This window comes from Paramormyrops kingsleyae, chromosome 1 (assembly GCF_048594095.1).
Source record: "Paramormyrops kingsleyae isolate MSU_618 chromosome 1, PKINGS_0.4, whole genome shotgun sequence".
NCBI lineage: Eukaryota > Metazoa > Chordata > Actinopteri > Osteoglossiformes > Mormyridae > Paramormyrops > Paramormyrops kingsleyae.
This window is the reverse complement of record NC_132797.1, coordinates 61777260-61799001: the sequence shown is the minus strand read 5'-3', so window position 1 is coordinate 61799001 and position 21742 is coordinate 61777260. Positions and strand designations below refer to the sequence as shown.

The 21742-nt window shown below is 45.5% G+C and overlaps 1 protein-coding gene across 1 annotated transcript in view; it reads left to right on the top strand.

The window, feature by feature from the left end:
* The window catches only part of LOC111842904 (aryl hydrocarbon receptor-like), a 40446-nt gene extending 21722 nt beyond the window's left edge, over positions 1-18724 (top strand). The window contains exons 3-11 of the mRNA XM_023810006.2: positions 8717-8838; positions 10701-10790; positions 11452-11572; positions 11665-11807; positions 12405-12607; positions 12694-12803; positions 13092-13233; positions 13318-15076; positions 16033-18724. Of these exons, the coding sequence (XP_023665774.2) occupies positions 8717-8838; positions 10701-10790; positions 11452-11572; positions 11665-11807; positions 12405-12607; positions 12694-12803; positions 13092-13233; positions 13318-15076; positions 16033-16140 (2798 nt within the window). The 3' untranslated portion in view covers positions 16141-18724. The remainder of the gene's footprint in view (positions 1-8716; positions 8839-10700; positions 10791-11451; positions 11573-11664; positions 11808-12404; positions 12608-12693; positions 12804-13091; positions 13234-13317; positions 15077-16032) is intronic.
* The last annotated feature ends 3018 nt before the right edge of the window (positions 18725-21742 follow it).

The window sequence follows — 21742 nt, the reverse complement described above, 5'->3', positions numbered from 1 at the left end:
ATGTGGTCCCGCCCCTGCCCCCACTAGCTCTGTAGGGTACCTTCGGTGAGAATGTCCTAAATTGGGTGATTTGAGGGGGGAGGGTGTTACTGGCAAAGTGAGTGGAAAATAAAAATGAAGACGTAAGGCCTGAAATATGGAGTAAAATAAGTGGTGAGGGAGGTTCAGCGTGGTTGGTGTGAAGCAGCCTGCTTCTCATTACAGAGTCACTCTCAGCTTCAGCTGCCGTGTTTGCTGTGAGTCGATCGGGAGCCTGAAACAGACCTTGTTTTGTGGGGGTTGAGCTGGTAGTTGACATCCTGTGCCAGAGAGTGTTTGGCATGAGGGTACCTGTGTGCACACTGGGCTGCGGTTAGGGCCTCCCTTACCCGCCTGTGCCAGGTTCAGGAAATTACTGCATGCTGGCTGCGGTTCTGTCCACGGGGGGGAGGCCTGGGCCAGCAGGTCTCGGCTGTCATTTTCACCCCCCCCCCCCCCCTTCTTGTCACAAAAGAGGGCCGTCCTCATGATCACCGCGGCCCCGGAAGGCAGGGGGGGTTTTCCCCAGACTAAACAAAGCTGTTCACTGTCAGTTGGGGGGTGGGGGAACACAGGATACCTCACAGCGTAAATTCAGCCTGTTATGCTTCATGGATTCTGCCTCCTTACTTTGGAAATGAGATAAAGATGCTTTAACTGAAGAGCGCTATGACTCAAAATGGCTACTGGAAGAGTGAGTGACTCTTCTTGGTAAATTTGGTCTGAATGCCCGTAAAGATCTGTGTCCACTCTCTCCCTCTGTCTTCCTCCCTCTCTCTCTCTCTCTCTCTCTCTCTCATTCTCTCTTTCTTAATGGATGGGGTATGAGGGATGGCAAAAGGAAGATGTAAGACAGAGAGTGGAGGAGTAGCAGTCATTTTTACATGTGAGGGAGGACAGAAATGAGGAGTCAGAGCTCAGCGCAAACGTTGGCGTGTTATACGGCGATTTAGAGTCCAAAACAATGGCAAGAGGCCAGTGCCACTCAGCACGGCAGTAGATTGTGAGACTGTCTGCTCACGTCGGGCCGAGTCACAGAGAGCCACAGAGGCAGATGGTTAAGGCACAGGCCCGCTGCTGCCAGCTGTAGCAGAAGTGCAGCTGATTGTAGAACAAAAGCCTCTTTGATTTGGGTCCATGAGTCGTGCACCAGGCTTTCCCAAACCCACACCCTGCCAGCTTGTGATTTTGGATGCGGGGTGGGGATTTCTGCACCTTGATTACAGATGGATCGGTCGCAATGGTGACTCTGCAGGTTTGTCTGATGGTGTAAATCCATAGCTGCTGATTGGCATATCACCAGCCACCTCTGTTTCTTGTTCTGGGTGCTGTTTCAGTGTCCTGCCAGTCGACGGCATGGTCGGGTCAGAGCCAATGCCAGACACAAAGTGGTTTTGGCTCAGAAACGGGAAGGCGAGGTCTGGGAACTGGAATGTGAGAGCTCACAATGGCCCATGTGTCAGTCAGCAGACAGCTAAAAGAAACAGCAGCAGAGACAAGAGGAAGGGAAACTGAAGAGAACCAGACCACAGTTTGACTGGGTGTGCCCCCCAATAGGGCAAAACCCTGCATAACTGTGCCGCCTACCTTTGTGATCTGACTTGTGCTGTATTACATTACTCTTCAAGGGAAGAACTATGCATTGTTTAGCTGTGCAGCACATCAACATTTATAGCCCAGCATCAGGCAAACATAGCGGGGTGACCAGGACTTCCTGTGTCCTGCGACTTGGGACTCTGTCGGGTCACCTGTCACAGGCAAAGTAGGGAAGGGGCAGGAAAACGGGCCTTCTCTTATTTGGGGCGGAAGTACTGGATGACACTTAGTCCTCTGGCCCCACATGTTCTGAGTGGTCCAAAAGCAGCACAGGGCCGGTTTTCAAAAGCATTCTTTAGGGTGAAGTTTAACGGCCCCCTCTCCTCTCCCAGCTGCCCTCCGTATCACAGCTTGGCTCTGCCTGCCCTGGGGAGGAGCTCCTCTCCATCCCACTTTGCTCTTTCCAGCTTTTTGTTCGCTTCTGGTCGTGTATCGTCCAGAATCCCAAACAGGAGTCACTGCCTAAAACGAAAATTCGTGCTGCCCCTGGCCTCCCGCCCCTGACTTCACAGGGAACCTCCCATCCTAGATCTGTCATGCTTCCCTCTGAGTTGTGATGCGTGGTCAGTCAGGGCAGAACAGGCAACTGGGCTGCCTTTCTACTTCTGCCTGTGGAAACTAGTTATTTTTTTTTTGTTAATATTTTTGTTTCATCTATTTCTTTTGACTCATCCTTCACCCATATCACCCTCTCCCATGAATCTGCATTCCTCAGATATTTCATGTATCCTGAGCTGCCAGGCCTGCTGCCCCACAGAAGCTTCTGGGAAAAGGTCTGAAAGGCATTTTGGCGCTTCACACTGTCATTGATGCACTGACCTGCCCGGTTCCAATCACACACTGTCAACTGAAATGCCCAATGCCACATATAGGTCACCAGCATGCGTGTTCATCCATGTAGCAGCTGGTTATTCAGTACACCCCAGTCATGTCCAGTATATGAAGCTTCAGAGGTTGAAAGGGAACTTCTCACTTTGTGACTGTAGGGGGGTGAAAGGGTCTTGGAAATGTGGGCACGTCTCACATTCTAACTGCAGGGGGGGGAAGGAGCTTGGAAATGTGGGTATGTTTTACTTTGTGACTGTAGGGGGGGTGAAAGGGTCTTGGAAGTGTGGGCATGTCTAACTGTCTGACTGTAGTTAGTCCCTGTAATGGCAGGAGAATGTGCAGTGCTAAAAATAGCAAGCCAAAGCCTGGCATTACCCTGAAACAAAGCCGCCCCAGAGGAGAGTGAACCAGAGTCTGGGCTGGGCTCAGAGTGGAAAGTGCAGATGTGGAAATGCAGATAGTGTGCACTCCACCACTCGGACGCAGACAGTGTCTTCAGGTCTGGACTTGCTCTCTGGTGGGGTGGGGTGAGGGGGTCCATGATGACACTGCCATAGAAACAAAGGAACCATTGAGTGTCAGGTTCTGTGAGCATTAGTAACCAGTAGGGGGTGCGATGGGGAGCAGTGTGAGATCCTGGGGGTGTGTCTGTGGCTGAGGGGGGGTGTGTCCTCTGCATTTACAGGCAACTGGGTTCCGCTGCTGCCACTGTTTCTAATTAGACTCATAAAGTGTGTGGTGTGGGATTAAAGTCTGTTTGGCAGTGTCAGAATTAAAAGCAGCACTGTTCCCAGGCTTCTCCAAAGTCAAGGGCGGGATTGCAGCCCCAGAAACAGACCTGTCCAGACGAGGGGACTGCTTCTCACAAATGGCAAAGTAAGAGAGAGCAACTGGCTTAATTAGACATGATCCAAGCAAACTTGGTCTCTGTGCAAATAATTATATGACTGTTCTCTCCCACGGGTCACATGATCAGTATCACGTGTCCTTACATAACTCTGTGGCCCACTGTACACATGATTTGCACATAATGTACATTATTAATTTAAATGCCTGTGACCCTGTACTTGACAAGCAGTATAGAAGATGGATGGATAGATTAAGTTTATTATATTAACAGCTTAATGAAAAATGGAAATCACGCCTGAGGTCGAATGTGTTTTGAATGCATGTTAGGAATAAAATAACTCAATGGTCCTGCTTTGCTCTGTTGACATGCTTCGAAGTCTCATGAGAACTGTGAAGCTTTTATAAAAACTGCCCGAGTGGAAAAAGCTTGCAGGCTGAATTATTAAAAACTTTTCTGATGGTATTTATCGTTTGGGAGCGGCTAGGGACTGCCAGTCCCCCCGATGACCTGGCAATGCCATTCGGCCCAGCCCAGTCTCCCATGCCAGCTGCAAAGGTCCCAGCTCACTTTGACGGAGGGCCTTTGTGGAGGCCGGGAGGGGCCCTGTCAGAGCCCGATGAAACTGGGAAGCACTCCAGTGTGTTTACTAATGTAGTTCAGGTGCTTGAGCATGTAGGCTCATTCCACACGCGATGGTCCTAAATCAGCCAATGAGAAAAGAGTGCCCCCGTCCCATGAGCCCGCCTCCATCATCGGCCCACTGTGAATCACGGCCATTCAGCTGCTCTGGGAAATGAAGTGTCAGCTGGGAAGGGGCTGGGGCTCTATTTGGAGCCCAGTCATGTGATTCACCAGAGAGTCCTGAGGATAAGTTGGGGGGCTGGGCTGAGCCTACCTAACCCCCCCCCCCCCACCCCACACACACACACACACACACACACTGTCACAAACCCAGGCCTTTTCCTACATGCTGTATCACAGGAAACAGATTGTGTTTTTCGTTCTTTCATTTCTGTTCATTAACGGGGTGGGGGGGTGTCTCAGTTAGGGCTGTGAGGGCTGTCTGTATGTCAGAAACCTGGCCTTCTGCCAGCACCACAAAGCCTAACCCCAGATTCCCACCATGGTTAGGGGGGCTTTCAAAGAGCTTTTGCTAAGTCTCATCGGGAGAGGGTGCCACCCATGGGCCAGGCGACAACAAGGGAGGTTAGCCGCATCCATGAGGGTGCAGTGTAGTGTCACCATACGTGACGGATCCTAAAGGAATCCAAGCGAGCATCCCCAGAGTCCTGCCAATGGGCCTGAACAAGCTTGGGGACTCCCAATGCACTAATACCCAGAGAGATCACCACGCCAAGATCACATGGGGCGTCAGCTGGCGATGATGTGATCAGCAGTCATTTCACCACTGGCCCCTTGAATAAGGCCCCTATCCCCCAATTGCTCCAGTGACTGGCTCACCCTGCCCTCTCAAATGTACTTTGCTTTGAATAAAAGTGTCTGCTATATAGGAAAATGTAAGTGCTCCTGTGTCCGCATGAGTGGAGAGCCTGCCCGTGGGGCCTTCTTTATGTGCCAGGCGGGGAACTTGCCTTGTGATACTGATTAAATATAGTTCATCTGTGCATTTCCCAATCTAGCGCCTTTGAAAAGCTTTGAACTGTGTTTGCATGAAAAGCAGGCCGCAGATATCCAAGTGCAAAATGTCCGAAAATCGTACATCTGATGGTAATTCTGCACAGCTTAATGTCGTCCAAAAACTCGACAGAAGCTACGAAGCACCAGAGGCCACCTATTCCACCATAGTGAGCATTTCCTCCAGGCAGTAGGGGTCACTGTCCTACTCAGCCGCATCCTCAGTGTGCCTTCACTTTATGGTTCCTTTCGCCACTCCAAGAACACAGTAAACAAAACCTTGCTTGTTGTTTTCCTGGTCCAGTCCCTCATTTGCAGAATGTCATGGAGATAGCCCCCTCCATCGCCAGTGATTGAACCCTGTTTGGCAGGGACCGTGGAATGGAGCTGCCACCCTGCCTGACACAGAGCAACCCTTCACCCAGACCAGAGTGCTGACCTGAGCGTGTTATCACCATTCTGCTGCATGACATTGCAAAACAACAGAACCCCCCCTCCCCCCGCCTTGTTTCTGTGTGCCTTCAATTTTCACAGACAGATGAAGCGATGGCAGTATACAGCCTGTGTGGGCCAGGCTTCATCTGCATGTCCCTTCTCACTTCACCCACCTCAATTTCCAGTGCTCAGGGAGGCGGCCACCCAACAGCAAGCATGGTAGCCGTCAAACCTGTGTTACTCTCTGGGGGGTCACTACCAGTGATGTTGAAGTTCAGTACTGTGATGAAATGTAGCCTAGTACGGTACAAAACTTTCCCATTTCATGCTAGGGGTAGCTGTAAATGTTACAGCTAATGCCAGACTTGCTGGAAGCCATTTGAAGCTTAAGTGTAACTATAGAGCCAAGTTTTAGCCTGCAGGAAGACAAAGCAAAAAGGTCCAGAGGGGGCTGGCAGCCATGTGTTAGCATTAAACTAACAAAGGCCTTGAATCCACTCTATAGACCTGGGCTGGGTGGGATTATGCCAGGCTAGTCCACTCTCCAGTAGCCTGCTAGCATAGGCTAGGCTAACCTGGTGTGTTTTGTAAGTGACATGCTCACTCACTCTCAAATGGAGAAGACTTTCAGTTGTGCCCAAGGAGCACCGTACTGTTGGAATGTCTCGCAAGACCTCTCCACAAAACCCTGGGCAACACGACAGCCCTGATGCAGCTTCTTCGCTGCAGCCTTCTTGCCTTTGTCTTCTAGCTACTGAGGTTGAGCTTACAGTCCAAGACAGGCTACCAGAGATGCAAAGATATCCAGAGAGCTCATAGAAAGCCAGCAAAACCCTCGAAAGACCCACATAGTCCTATGTGGCATCTGCAGCACCTTAGTCACGTTGTTTGAGGTCATCATTGAGATGTTTGTTTTGAGCAGCATGGCGCTTGCCAGCAGTAACCCAAGCCATGCACCTATATTAACATCAACCCAGAAAATAGTTATTCCCATGTTCTTTCCCCTCACATGTGTGGTTAATTGCTGTGTACCACAAACAGTGACATCAGTAGCCAGATTTCTGTTTAAGTAAAGGGCTTTTTGGCTTGTGTTTCCCCCCCAAAATCTGCGTGCCATGGGAATATGCTAGATGCTTCTTTTTCTGTTCTCTACTTTGTGATTCAGGGCCTGATAAGCAGCTAGCACTCCAGAATTAGCACAGCGTTGCCTAGAAACCCAGCTGTGCTGACATAGCTCCACCTGTCCCGTCTCCTGGGTTGCCACTTTTGGTTTGTCAAAAACTGGGACACTGAGATATTTTTTTGTGGGTGGTGGGATTAAACCATATTTGCAAATATACTTTGTTAATATGGACTCCCTATTGCCCCTCTACACCCCCTCTACCTATACACAAGTGGCGGAGAAGTGGGGGGGGGGGGTGGTATTTCACCATGCAGTATGTTTTTCATTAATCTGGTAACTTAAGCCAAATGTAAGGGTTGTCCAATAGGAAGGTCACTTACCTCTGCTCCTATTAGAGAGTTTTCACGTTTGGCTTAAGTTACCCAGCTAACTGGGAAATTCTGCTGTGTCGAATATCCCCCACACCTCCTTGGTTGGACCCATTCAGAAAGGTTTTCTCTTTTGCTCTTTTGTACATTGTAAATTGCTTTTTCTTTCACGTTGGTGGCTCATCCAATACTGTTTTGTCAATAGCAAAATATCGCCCGCCACTCCCACCCATTTCACAGCACTGACAAAATAAATAGAAAGTTTTTTTAAACTAACATTACCTCTAGCTAGCAATTTATAGTCTCCGTGGGGTCGTGGACGTGGATGCGCATGGCAGACCAACAGCTGCCGCAGTTAGTAAGCAATAAGGTAAGCTATTCTGCTACCAGTCAAATAAAAAAATAGACATGGTCAATCGTTCACTGTGTTGTACCCATTTTTAACCATTTACAGACACAGGTTTGGATGTATAAACATAAACAGGAAGAAAAAAGGTAGAAGGAAATCAAGTGAGGTTTAATTTACGAAATTTTAAATGTCAGTTTTCACAAAAATCCAGAACAATTACTTTCCCAAGAAAGAATAATAATTTTCTGGGACAGTTGCTCAAAAAATAGAATAGTCCCGGGAAAACTGGGACAGGTGGCAACCTTAACTGGGTCACAGCCTGAGTGACCCAAGCTTGTTCTTATCTTAGCTTTTATACTGTTTGTCTAAATGCGCTTTGTTTGGTCAGAAGTCTTTTGCACCAATAGCAGTTTAGCAGTTTCGTGTCTGAACCCTGTCCTCTAGAGGTTGTTCCTGGACTCTCGTTCTACGAAAGGGCCTGACCCACCTCAAATGGGCGCAAGTGTGGATCAGTGGGATTTTCTCCGCTGTGTCCCACAGGGATCTCTGATCATGCCCTATGACATTTTGCCTGAATTAATATTTTGTGATAATTAATCTTGCGAGATATGAATAGCCTTTTCATCCAAATTGTGGGGGATAAAGTTATGCCCATCAAATAAACCTCTGGTCTCCATATTTTACAACCTAAGACCCTCTGATCTAGTGCCATGCCCACAAAAACGTGTAATCTCTGCCTTGGAACGGAGGTGTCATGACATGCTTCTCACACTGCAGCCAATCAGTACACAGTCATGGTGATGCCTGAAGGTTTAGATCCCAAAGAACCACCACTGTAAGCGTCAACAAAGGGCACAGGATGACTGGAAAACTATTTGCACAAGCACATAAACACAGTTTTTGTTCTTGTGTTACATTTCGCTAAAGAGAAAAGGATTTGCACAAGGTCTATGAATGTTGCCTGTGTGGTTTGTGTGTGTGGAGCCCTCATTTGCCATACTGTAAACTTATCAGCGGCAGCATCCTCCTGGCTGGTTTCCTTGCGACAGGTCAACGGGTTTGTCACAAACGCCACTGCTCTGCATCACGCATGGGGCCTTGCCACAAGGCCATTCTAGGAATGACATCTGGAGCAATCCAGATCCTGGTCTCACTCTGCAGAACACCGCACCATGTCCTCCCAGTTGTTTTTGCTTAACTTTCCTTAATCCTGGTACGTTCCGGTTCCCTTTGAGGATGAACAGGGATGGAAAAACAACAGAAGGAGGGCCGGGGTAAAAAAGGACACAAGTCTCTTTCCTGTAATCGTATAAACCTGTGTCAGATTGCTTTCAAGTCTCTCCCTGTTTCCAATGACAATCGCATGAGAGGCTCGCAGCAGCAGGGCAGGGCTCCATGGGTAATGGGAAAGAGTGCCTGTTGTTTGGGCCATGCAAGAGGGGTTGTGTGTTCCCTAGCAGCCTACTTTCATTCACATGCTCTGTTGGTGACGTTGTTTCTTTACCTCCCTGCAGCGACCATGAAGAATGGCAGTGTTGGCTGGCCAGTGGACAAGCCCTCATCTTCCGGATCTAACGGAATGAATGTTCCCACCACCAGCAGCATCAGTTTCTCGGAAGGGGACCTTCTGCTCCAGGTGGGTGGTGGAGTCATCAGTCTGCTAAGCCAATGAATTCCAGCCTCCCTGGCCTGCTCCTTTGTACTCACAGATGACTGGCTGGCCCAAAGCATGTGATCTAATCTGTTTGAGTCTGTTTTTTCTTTGAGAAGTGCAAACAGAGATCTTAATAGGGCAGTTAATGTACATCATACAAGTGTGGCCTTTAAACTCAGTCACTGCAGAAGACCCAAAGAGAACTTAGCAGAAAAGACTTATAGGAATAATAACAAGCTGCATAGCCTTGTGGCTTTGTGGAGCTTTCGATGGTCGATAATTTACCTCTGTGACATTCTGCCAGTGGCAGCCATCCCAATCTGTCTTTCTACAGAAGCACTTGCTGTATGCTTGTATTGTGGTCTGTCTATAGCCCCAAAGACCAAGCTCACAGGGCATAGAAGAAGCACCCACTGTTGATATTACTTGCAGCATCAGGAAGATGGAGACAAATACACAAAAGCTAAGAAAAAAGATCTCCAGCCCTCTGTAGTGTCTTTACATTTAAAGAGACCAACTGGTGGTTTTGGGCCAAGCGTGTAGCAGCTAGATGACCGACCCTGAGTCTTGGGGTTCCAAAGCCCCAGTCTTTCCTCCTCTGACTTTTTACTAGGCAACAGGCTCCTCATGTGCATCTCCACACTGGTGTAGCTACCTCATGTGCAGGTCAGGAATTTAAAGACGTGTTTTGGAAACAGGGTTTTAAAGCTGAACGTATTGAAGAGATGTCATAATTCTGGAAGCGACTCACATAATACTGAGTGCACTGATCCCGAAGATTAGCAAAGTTACTTTTGTAATATCCGTGAGATTGCCTCCTGAATAAACACACCTGACTCAAACATGTCAGCACAATGCCATGGTAACTGAGCATTGGGGTCTGGAGAGCATTCGCCAGCTCTCTCATGATGACAAGTCAAACTGTTGCAATGCCAGTCAAACAGGCAGCCAGGTGACACCTACTTTTTGGGTCGACATTGGCTGGCTCTACTTCTCGTAACACTCAGGGCCTCTTTGTTGGCTGGTAACCACCCTCTCTGCTTTTTTCTGTGATCGGTGTTATATGACCTGGAACAATCCAAAAGGATCTCTTCAAAGCAAAACTAATAATGACTTAAAGTCAGAGTAGCCCTGTTTGCTAGGTAGGACGTTACCAATCACAATCACCGACAGGGTGCCTGTCTTCCTCGCAGCTGGCTCAGAGTGTGCCACACTTTCTCTGGCTTTGGGCAGACAGGGTCTGCAGAATGACCAAAACGTGAGAGTGAGGTTAAACGCTTTGTGGTGGGAGCCAGAGTGACCGCAATGCATGTGGTAATGGAAATGAAGAGTTCACAAGAAAACCCAGTGTACACGTGAGGGAAACACAGGGAAATGTAAACAATAAGTCCAACAGGGCCGCCATGACAGCTTGGTCCTACTGCTCTGTCACAGGGAACGATGCATGACCTGTTTGGAAACATGGTGCTGTTATGCAATGTTTACTCTGCAAAAGCCATGCTTTATCTGTTAGACACCTTTCACAACTCACCATAATCCCTCAAACACATGAAAAGTAGCCTTTTTTGTGCCCTGTGTACCTTGGTCTATAATTCTACACACGTATATTTGGATGTGTGGGAATGTATAAATGTGTCTTCTGCTGTGTGTTTTCACTGCGTTTGTGGGTGTGGCTGCCCAGGGGTAGATGCATGTGTGTTGCCTGTATGCGAGCATGCGTAAGACCCTGTGTTTGAATATTTCTGCTTGTCCACACATTGTAGGCATGGGTATATGCTTGTGCACCATTATGTGAGTCTATGTGTGTCACATGACCTTAATAGTCATGGTCCTTCCCCCAACAGGCACTTAATGGCTTCGTCCTGGTGGTCACCTCAGAGGGGTCTGTCTTCTATGCCTCCCCCACCATCCAGGACTACCTGGGTTTCCTGCAGGTGAGTGTCACCATCCTATCCTTACCTTGGTCTTTCTGCACCGGATGAGATTTGACTTGGCACCCCTGTGGCACCTCAGACTTGCCTACCCGTTACCTAAACACACAATTAGAAGGTGCTGACTGAAATTTCTCACAGAACCAGATGCATTTTTCCACTTCTAGAAAATATCAGAACCTGAGTTATATGGTTTCACTGCCTTTTTTAACTGTATTTCACAACAGAACAGCTTTTGTCATTAGTGATGTAATTCATCCCGCTTTGTGCACTTCTGCTCCATTTTCTGTGTTGGCCTCTTGCATTACTGTGAGCACACAAATTTAGAAAAGAGTATTACCCTCAAATTCACGCTGATCAGCATGATACTGAATTAAGCAGCCCCCACCTCCACCCCACCTGGACTTGGAACTGATATCTGTTAGCCTCAAACCTACTGTCTCTCTCTGTAGAGAAGGGCATACGGCCAAGTCCCAGATGCCAAAGTGCTCATGAAAACATTATGAATGATAATAAAACGCCAACCACCACGTAGCTGCGCTCTCATACAAGACCAATGGACTATTTCTTTTTCACAATGAAACTGAAATAGAAGATCAGATCCAAACGGGGTTTGTGCCATCTCCATATCTGTTTGCTTAACTCCCTTTTTCCTGTTTTGTAGTCGGACGTGATCCACCAGAGTGTGTTCGAATTGATCCACACGGATGACCGTGCCACGTTTAAAAGTCAGCTGCACTTCGCCCTCAATCCCACCCAGTTTGGTGAAGAAGGCGATGGGGAAGGTGTGTAGTCTTCATTTTCAAAGCAAATGCTCATGTTACAGACTACCAGCTTGCTGATGGCTGTGGTCTCCCTGTTATTCACTGATCACCAGGCACACATAGTGGTGGCGGGATGACCACCGGCAGTGTCATCACCTACGACCCTCACCACATCCCCCCTGAGAACTCCTCCTTCCTGGAGAGAAGTTTTGTGTGCCGCTTCCGCTGTCTCTTGGACAACTCCTCCGGCTTCCTGGTAACCCCCAATACCTACTGCACCTTACCTTATGTCGGAACTGCATTCCAAAAGCCATATGTGGGTACTGGCTACCCAGGTTACCCCTGTAAAATTCCTAAACTAAGGATTCTTTGGAACAAAGGTTTTTAGCCATTACTTATAATAGGATAAATGACCTTGGCCAACATTTATCAACTCTTCTTATCAATGATGTTTCTCCTAGAAAATGTTGTTTTGAATGGTTACAACCACCAAATGTCTGTTCATTTATTCTACTCCATTGGGTCATGAAAGCCTGACGGTGTCAGTGATGATGGTGTTTAGTTAAGGCCAAACAGGCAAAATAGAATATGTTTATGACATGCATTTATTTTCAGAGCAAACAGAATCTGTTTAGAGTACCTCATTTGAACTGCTGGCTTCGTTTCTTTAAAAAATGCCTTGAAATGGCCACACTATAATTGAATTTGTTTTAATTTAAAAAAAGATCTTCATAGAAGTGGAAAAAGAATCCACAGCAATGCAGAGAACCACGTTTTCTTTCCATCCCTGTATCACAGTGCCAGAAGTGTGGCACTGACTCAAGCTACTCCTGCTGCTCTCTCCTCCTTCCAGGCCCTGAACTTCCAGGGTCGTCTGAAGTACCTGCATGGGCAGAACAAGGTGGCCGAGGACGGGACCATAGCTCACCCCCAGCTAGCTCTGTTCACCATTGCCACCCCACTGCAACCGCCCTCCATCATGGACATCCGGATCAAGACACTGATCTTCCAGACCAAGCACAAGCTGGACTTTACACCCATAGGGATTGACACCAGGTAATGCTGACACTTGATGCATGCTGTTATTAGTGGAAATTAATGGGGCAGCTCTCCCAGCTCAACCAGTGTGCTTCTTCTTGCAGGGGGAAGGTGGTTCTGGGATATAACGAGATTGAGCTGACAATGAGGGGATCTGGCTACCAGTTTATTCATGCAGCAGACATGATGCACTGTGCAGACAACCATATCAGAAGTAAGTGTTCACACGCTGTTCATTTGCATGTCTAGCAAAAGATAACGCCAGAGGCAGCCAGGTACTGTCAAGGAAAACATGAAATAATTTTGGGTGATAGACTTTAGATGTTTCAATTAGTTAAGTTGCTATACTTATGTGTGTCTCCTTAACTTAAGACACTCGGGTGAGGTCCCATTTTCTTGACTGTGTTTTCTTCCCTTTGAGGTACATTCAGGTGTCCAAAGGTGTCCAAACCTGATAATTAATAAGGTGTCCAAACCTGGCTGTATCCTTCTTGTTCCTCAGTGATAAAAACCGGCGAGAGTGGCCTCACGGTCTTCCGGCTGCTGACTAAGACAGAGGGCTGGGTCTGGGTTCAGGCAAATGCACGGCTTGTGTTCAAAGGTGGTCGGCCTGATTTCATTGTGGCGAGTCAGAGAGCCTTGACGTAAGTACCCGGTAGCCTACACCCTCCCAAATCCTGAGAAAACCACCCCTAGCTTCCTATGGTAACTTCTGACTTTCTTCACAGAAACAAAGAGGGAGAGGAACACTTCAGACAGAGAAAGATGCAGCTTCCCTTCAACCTTTCTACAGGCGAGGCGGTCTTGTATGAGACCGGGCCAACATTAGACATACCAGATATTAACGCAGAGACTACGAAGATCCAGAATATGGCTGACGCACAAGGCGTGGATCCCAACTCGCTTCTGGGGTTGATGCTAAAACAGGATCAGTCAGCATACCTCCCGCAGCCTGACCCTCAGATATCCATGGACCAAATCTTCATGGATAGCCATGCCGTGCTCAATGTCCCAAGCAACCACTGTCATTTTGGCACTCCAAGGCTGGACAGCAGAGTCAAGAAAGAAGTGCCAGCTAAAGCCATGAAGGAGACTCTGGAACAGATCTTGGAAGACTATGATGCCCTCAGGGATCTGGAAGTGGATGCAGAAGAATTGGAGGAATGGGAGAGTGCTTTGCTAAAAATGAACATCAGCAACAGTGATGAGCCTGTGGAGCTTGACAGCATCCTTACTGATGACATTCTCTCATATGTTGAGGATGCCTTTTTCATGGGCAAAGCAGACAGCCAGTATAGCACTGAGCAATCCCACTCCAATGCTTTTGTTGAAACACCACACTGTCTGCAAGGGCTAGAGCTTCAGGATACAGTACTATCCGACAATGCACCTATTATCAATCAGAATGATTTGATGAGTGTGAATAGTCAGAACCTGGTAGGAACAGAAAGCTCAGGTCTCAGCTTGGAGGATCTCCTGCTTTATGGGCTAAACAATCTCACACAGCAGACACAACCAGAAAGAGTGTTCACTAAAGTCTGGGATGCACCAAAAGTCACTTTCCAGAATGGTTTTAGTAGCAATGACTTTGGATCTTGTGACCACATACAGAACTATGGTCTTCCCAGTCCGGAGGCTGGTTTTAGCCTCACCACGCAGAATGGCCTGGAACCGTACTCTCAAGGACCTCTGCAGCCAGCTCGTAAAGTCTACCTAAATGGCACAATTCAGTCATTTCATGACCATATGCAGCCCACAATGATGGACCACCCAATAGTGTTCCAGCAGCAGAATAGCACTGATGTTTCCACTCCAGTGTCCTCCAATCAGGAGAGGGAGTGGGGCCCTTCCATCCTTAACACTAACTTTACAGGCAGTCTGACAGAGGTCTGCACTGATAATGTGAGTCCATCAGCTGCCATCTCCTTTCAAAGGCATTTTCCACCTCAGACCCAGACCAGCCAAACTCAGAGACTGCAAACCTGGCAGCATCAAAAGCAACTTCCCCCAGCCATGCAGAATGGACACCAAAGTCTCTCCAACTGCTATGGCCAGAATGCCACTTTCCGGGGGAGTGCCCATAGGGGCCTCTCGTCACCAAATACACAAGCCTGTGTCACCGGCTGCAGGCTCACACCCAGCCTGTCCACCATGTCTAGCACACCATACTGTTCCCAGCTGGGGCAGGCAGACCCCACGCCCCAGGCAAGCAAGAGCTGTATGTTTGAAGGCAGCTCACTGCCACCCGTCAATGGAACACGCTTTAGTCACACAGGACTCTTATCATCACAGAAGGTGGCACTTCAACATGGCCAGACTATAGTACCAACCTCGTGCCTCTTCCAGAGCAGCAAGGATGGGCCCAGGGTTGATGCAGTCAGGGTGGTGCAGGATGATGCCATCATCACTGGCCTGTCGTGCAAGATGACCACTGGCTTCAACCCGGAGACCCTCCAGGCCCAGCAGCAGTACCTCAGCCAGACAGAGGTAATCATGCCGCCCATTTATAGTTTTGTTCAGAGGAAAGACATCTAGAGGTATCAGCTTCTACAACAAGAATCAGACATCATTGGCCAAGTAGAGTGGTACAATAGAACAGAAACTCAATTCGTTCCAGAAGGCTGGTCTAGTTGATTTGGTCGAGGTCCAAGTTGTATTTCCCAATAAGATCTAATGTAAAATAACTTAATCCGTTCCAGACCCCCAAATAAAATAATTAAATAAAATAATATATATAACACCTCCTATTGCAACCTTTATATTGACTGACTGAAAATTCAGGCTTTGGATCTTTGGACAAATGCATTTATTTAAAAGCAGGACAGACAGGAATTAGATGATATTTCCATTTCTTCTATTATCTGGCATGGCTTTGACAATCAATCCAGGTCCCAGTTGTTTCATTCATGGGTTGATGAGAATATCTTTCCTGGAAAACTAGAAAGAGTAGCCTTTAACAAGAGGGAATTTCAATAAAAGAAAAACAGGGAGGGGGCAGCATGGTGGTGCAGTGGTTAACACTGTTGCCTCGCACCTCTGGGACCTGGGTTCAAGTCTCCACCAGGGTCATGTGTGTGGAGTTTGCATGTTCTCCCCATGTCATCATGGGGTTTCCTCCAGGTACTCCAGTTTCCCCCCACAGTCCAAAGACATGCTGAGGCTAATTAGCATTGCTAAATTGCCCTTGACATGTGCAAGTGTGCCCTGCAATGGGCTGGCCCCCCATCCAGAGTTGTTCCCTGCCTCATGGCCATTGCTTCTGGGATAGGCTCCAGACCTCCTGCAACCCAGTAGGATAAGCAGGTTGGACAATGGATGGATGGATGGATGGATGGAAAAACAGGGATGCAAAATGAGAGTTGTGGTTTAAAAAGGAGATTGATGATATTCTTCCTCAGAGATCTGTGCCTTCATCTTGTTATTCTTTTCAATGTCTTTCACAGGTACCAGGAAGTTTGAGAGGAGAAAATGCAACTTTTGCCTTCCCTGTTATTACAAATGGGACTAATTTTTTACCTGAGAGAAATCAAACCAATTGCTGTGACTTCTAACGCGGGGGGGTGTCCATGCCTGGGAGAAAAAAACATGTCCTCAGTGCCTTTCAGAGTGACATGGACATCCGTCTCCTTATTTTTGGAATGACACCGTCTACGGTTCACACCTCGGCATGATCGCCTGCACCGCCTCGCACACCATACCTTCCAACGGCATCACATTGGAACCTTTCAGCTTTGTTTTCTGTTATTCCTGCCTGGTCCCCAGCTTTACTGCAGCCCTGACTGAGACTCTGTGGACATGTCAGTAAGGTGGAGAGGTGCAGTCTCAGATTTTACAAACAGAATCTGCTGAGGGAATAAGACCACACTGAGTCTCTGAATACACACTTAAATTCTCTCTACACACAGCCGGGATGTGAAAGGAATCCAACTCTCTTGGTCTTAACTAACAGTCAAAAGCTGTGATGCATCATAGTATTTGTACTATATTTCACACAACATTTAAAAAAAGAAAAAAAAAACATTTCTTTCATGTACACAAAAATATGTAGTGCCTGTTATCTGTTATGATCCTCCTATCTAATTTTTCTTCTTCTCTTTGTTGAAATAATAAGATTAAATTTATTCAGAATGTTACAATGAAATATTTATGCAGTTTTGTTTTGTCATGTTGTTGCCATTGAGCCACTTAAAGAATTCCTTTATGTCTGGTTTTGTCCTCCACGGATGCTGCTTTCATCTCTGCATGTGCTTCTGTTGGTAAGAGAACCTGAGGAGATGATGTTGGAAACAAGTGCACAGAACATGTATGTAGAAGATGTATAGATATGTAACTTGACAAGCAGTCGATAGAATAAGATGCTGAACAGACAATGAAGCAATATGCAGAATATCGTGGCTCTTAATCATTCTAGGCTTGTTCCCCTCCAATTCACACTAGTCCTTACTACAAGCTGAACACTGTTTACACTCATGGCAGACTCTGCTGGGAACTAACATGTTTTCTGGCAGTCATCCTTCAATGCAGGAATTCATCATTCAGCACAGAGCCTGATTACTCCACGCGCTTATGGTTTAAGTTATTTCCACTGCAGTTATAAGACAAGTGGCCACCGGATCGGGACGCGCAATGCCGCGGCCTTTTCGAGAACAGCGCAGGCAAATTATGCAGTCCCTCACCACCACAATGTGTATTTTGTAAATACGTATACTAAAATTTAATATGTTGTGTACATTTATTTTATTCGCTGTGAGTTAACGCTGAAACATGACTGACCAGTTTGTTCGCGTAGGGAATGCCTGACTCCACATGCAGGTTTGATGCCGTCGCTGCGATTATAGGTCCTACACCCTGTATGCCATATTCTGTGTTTGTCATTAAACAGCTGAGGGTATAGACATAAATGAGACATAGATTTAAACGTATTTTGTGTAGTTTTCACCGTAAGTAGTTCAGCTGTAGCTGCTGATTAAACGGGACTCTCCAGGTAGATTATATATAAATGCACGCGCTCTTTGTTACTTTTCTGTCCCTAAAGCAGAGATATCTTTGTTTTTTTTCCTTCTTCCGTAGTTTTATTTTATTTGCATGCTGTTCTTGTTATTATTTTTTTTTGTGAAGGGACGCCCACCGTGCCTTGCAGTGAAGACAAGGAAATAATATGGCAGCTATCTGATTTTTTTTTTTTTTTTTTTGTGATTGCAATGAGTCTGTCACACTGTGTCGCAGGAATGGCACAAGCTTACCGCTGTAAACGTAAAAAATAGCTAAGAAAATGCAGGAACATTTACGCACATTTATGTGGAGACATTGCAGACAAGCAACATATACAGTACAGTCGTGATTAACTAAAAGGCTTCAAGTTAAAATATATACCTTATATTACATGTCCTGTTTATTTTTCTGGTTCGCTTAATCTGTTTATATAACCTATTTTTCTTTAATTAGCCGGAAAGTTTCGTTTGCGCTTTTTCTGAATTACATGTTTTATTTTGGCTTGTTTTGGAAACATCCACGCCCCTAATTTTTGGTTTCATCTTCTCATTCTCCTCCAGTTTTAAACTGTACTGATAAATGTTGGCGTGAAGTCCGCAGAAATTTCGCGCGGCCATCGCAGCGCGTGCGCATCACCGGGCGTGCCGTTACTTGTCCTTGGCCGCCTTTCACCTGCAGTTTTATTCTTCACTCTTTATTGCACATCACACTGTCCTGCTAGTTTAATTAGCGATTACAGTATGTGGCCATGCCTTTGGTCAATAAACAGTATAAGTATATTATGTACAGTGTCTTGTTTGTATCATTTTAGTATCGTGGTTTTGTAAAAGCCCTGCCTTATACTACGTTGTGCATTTTCTACACCACTGCTTGATATGTAGGTTTTCAGTGACAAAATGTATCCTTCATATATTTTGGATAATTCAGCATGTATTGCGAGTTTTATTCTGCTTTGTGCAATGTGTTAAACATCACCGTATGCCTCTTTGATAGTTTATGTATTATTATTATTATACTTTTCTGTATTATTAAGATGTTTTTGTCTTTACACACGTTTGACAAATAATTGTGCCTTGCTGATTTCCCAAAGAATGCACAAATGATGTAATGGCAGAATTCTAATAAAATACCCTTAAACATTTACACTGCCATGTGCGTCACATTATTAAACTGACCTGCGTTTCAACCTTATATTGGTGTCTACATGTAGGGTAAGTCTACACATAAAGAAACAATCATTACTGGCACAAGGCCTTTTCATTTACTTGTATTACAGTTCTTATTTTTGTAGTTTTTATAGTTAAAACATTTGTTTTAGGAGGCACGTGTCTTTACAAAGAAATCCTCCACCATTAAAACTGAGAGGCAAAGGGCACTTCTTACAAATTTGTATCATACATCCCTCCTCCAACCACTTCATCACAGTACTTGAAAATTTTAATGCTTCAAACAGAATTCAGAAATGTATTCAAAGTAATCCAGCTGGTATGACACAGCAACATTTGGGCCAAGACTTTCATTTAAGCCTTTTCTTTAAGTGTCCTTAGTTAAACCCACATATCAGCTAATTATTGTCAGAACAGGGCTTTTCTTATGGGTATTAGCCCTGCTTGCAAAAACCTGCCAAAACAATCCTTTCCCTTCAGCTGATATTGAACAGTTCTGTTTCATGTGACACCAACAGTCTGTCAATCACTAGATTTCTTTCACTTATCACTCTTCCCTGTCTCTGTCAAGGACACCGTGTCTATTGGACTTGAGAAGAGTGTCAAGTCAGGACAAGCATAATGCACCTCAGAACATCTTCCTTCTGCTTCACTCCATGGCATTTTTTTGTAACCCTACATATTTCCAGCCAGGTCTAAGAATAGCAGGGGAAACTTTACTTCATTCGGTAAGAATGCATCTCAGGAAGTTTGCTAAAATGGTCATCATTTACTAGAAAAGGAAAAAACAATTGGTAGTTTGAGTTTGTCTAATGCCAGCAGTCCATTCAGAAAAACATTTTGGCTTTACTAGAATATAAAATTAACTCAAGAAAATTAAAGGAATCCAGATTTCAAGATTATGGTATTCATTCAAAACCAATAAAGGAAGGTTGTTGTTATTTTGTTCAAGTGATACTTTTGTTAACTCTGGAAAGGGGATGGAAAGAAGCCAAACCATTTTGAATGTTTTTAAAATCTCATTTCGTAGTTATAGTTATGTCCTCTGGGGATGATGGTTCGCCCAGGAACAGCAAGCCATATAATTACCTTTGCCTAAAGACTACATGTCTTTAAGTTGTCCTGGACACTATCAAACTGGGAAATAATGACCTCCTGTTACCGTACTTTGAATGATACTAATGACAACAATAATGGTTAAGCTTTTGAAACCCTATTTGAGACCCCTGACATTGTGGTAATTTTAAAGGGCTTTAGTATTACAGGTGAAATATTGAAGCATGACAAACAATTTGCACTAAATGATTGTGTCTGTGCCTGAACAAACACCAGTATTCATTTAGCTGTCTGGTGCATCCAGGGACAAAGCAAAAAAAATGTTTCATCTCAATTTCTCTTTGCCTCATTTCTGAGAAGTGAAACCGCAGGCGTAGACAGCACTGTGTACAAATCCAAATGCAAACCAGAACCTGGTCTGTTAAAGGACTTCTGCTCATAAATATTTTTCTGGAGCATGGAGGTGGATTGGACTTGACAGTATTCAGATACGTGAGCCTGAAATCCATTTACAATTCCTTGAGCCCACGAGCAGGTTAACCAGAGTGTTATAAACAAACCATTCTCGAACCCAGGTGAAACAACAACAGAGGTGTTACATATTATTTCACAGCCCAGAACATTTTTAAGGGTTAATCCCAAACTGACACAAAAAACTCCTTTGCCAATAGGATTTTCCTGTGGTCCAATAATGCCAGTATGGAAGGGGATTGCTCAGAGGGTCTAGCATTGATCTTAATACATGGTGAAGGGATACTCATTGTCCATGAGGAGGGCTGTTACACAGCAGTATTACCTCACACCTCCAGGGTTGGGGGTTTGAATTCTGCCTCCCCTAACGTTGGGCTAACTAATCTTTCAATATGGCCCATAATGTGTGTGTGTGTGTGTGTGTGTGTGTGTGTGTGTGTGTGTGGATTAAGTATCTATTGCATTGTGGTGACAAAATGTCTGCCATAATGTAATAAAAACCTGTTTTTTTTTTACGTTGTGGGGACCATTTTTCAGGTCCCCACAAAGATCTGTGAATGCAATCAAAAAAGTACTTTGGTTACTTATGGTTAAGGTTAGAGCTGGCTAGGGGTTAAGGTCATCATGTTGTCCCCACAATATGATGAATACCCATTTTTTTCCCTTAAGGGAAAACTCAGTTTAATAAAAATCTGTGACTTCAATGAAAAAAACTAAAAATGCAAAAACTCTTCTATTTTGCTTGGTTACTTATGGTTATGGTTAGGGCTGGGTCGGGTTAAGGTTGTCATAGTTATCATTAGCATTTTTTCCCATAGAAATGAATGAACGGTCCCCATAAAGATATGTTTACCCAACGTGTGCGTGTGTGTGTGTGTGTGTGTGTGTGTGTGTGTGTAAGTAATGAACACGCACCCCCTCCAGGCGATAGAATCCAGGTAGAATTATGCATAGTCTGCTAAATATTTTTAAGCTGGCACTTAATTGAGGCAAAGGTGAAAAGTGATACATATATGACTGAACGAAACAGGAAAGGAACACTGAAACGTTGAGTGTGGCTTTGCGCTTACCGTAGCTGTCTCCTGTCACTGCTGCTCATGCGGGATTTTTTATGTTTTATTTTGCAGCTTTTACCGTTCTTCAAAATTGTGGTCACAGTCATACTGAAAGTCTGATGATTTTTTTTCCTCCTTCCTGGTCTCTGCAATTCTCTAATTTATTACCTGCTTTTTTCTTGAATTTCATGAAGACCCACAGATGGTATTTTTTTGAAACAGTGAGAGGCTTTATGTGGTTCATTAATTTCATTTTGTGCACTGATTAAATTTATCAAGGATTCTAATGGCAATAATCTTTTCCTTATTTAAAGGTATAAAGTTGGTTGCTGCCTGTCTTTTGCCAACAGGGGGCATGGAAGTTAAGGAACTGCAATGGGGAGGCTGCTAGCCATCCAGGCCCCTTCCACTGA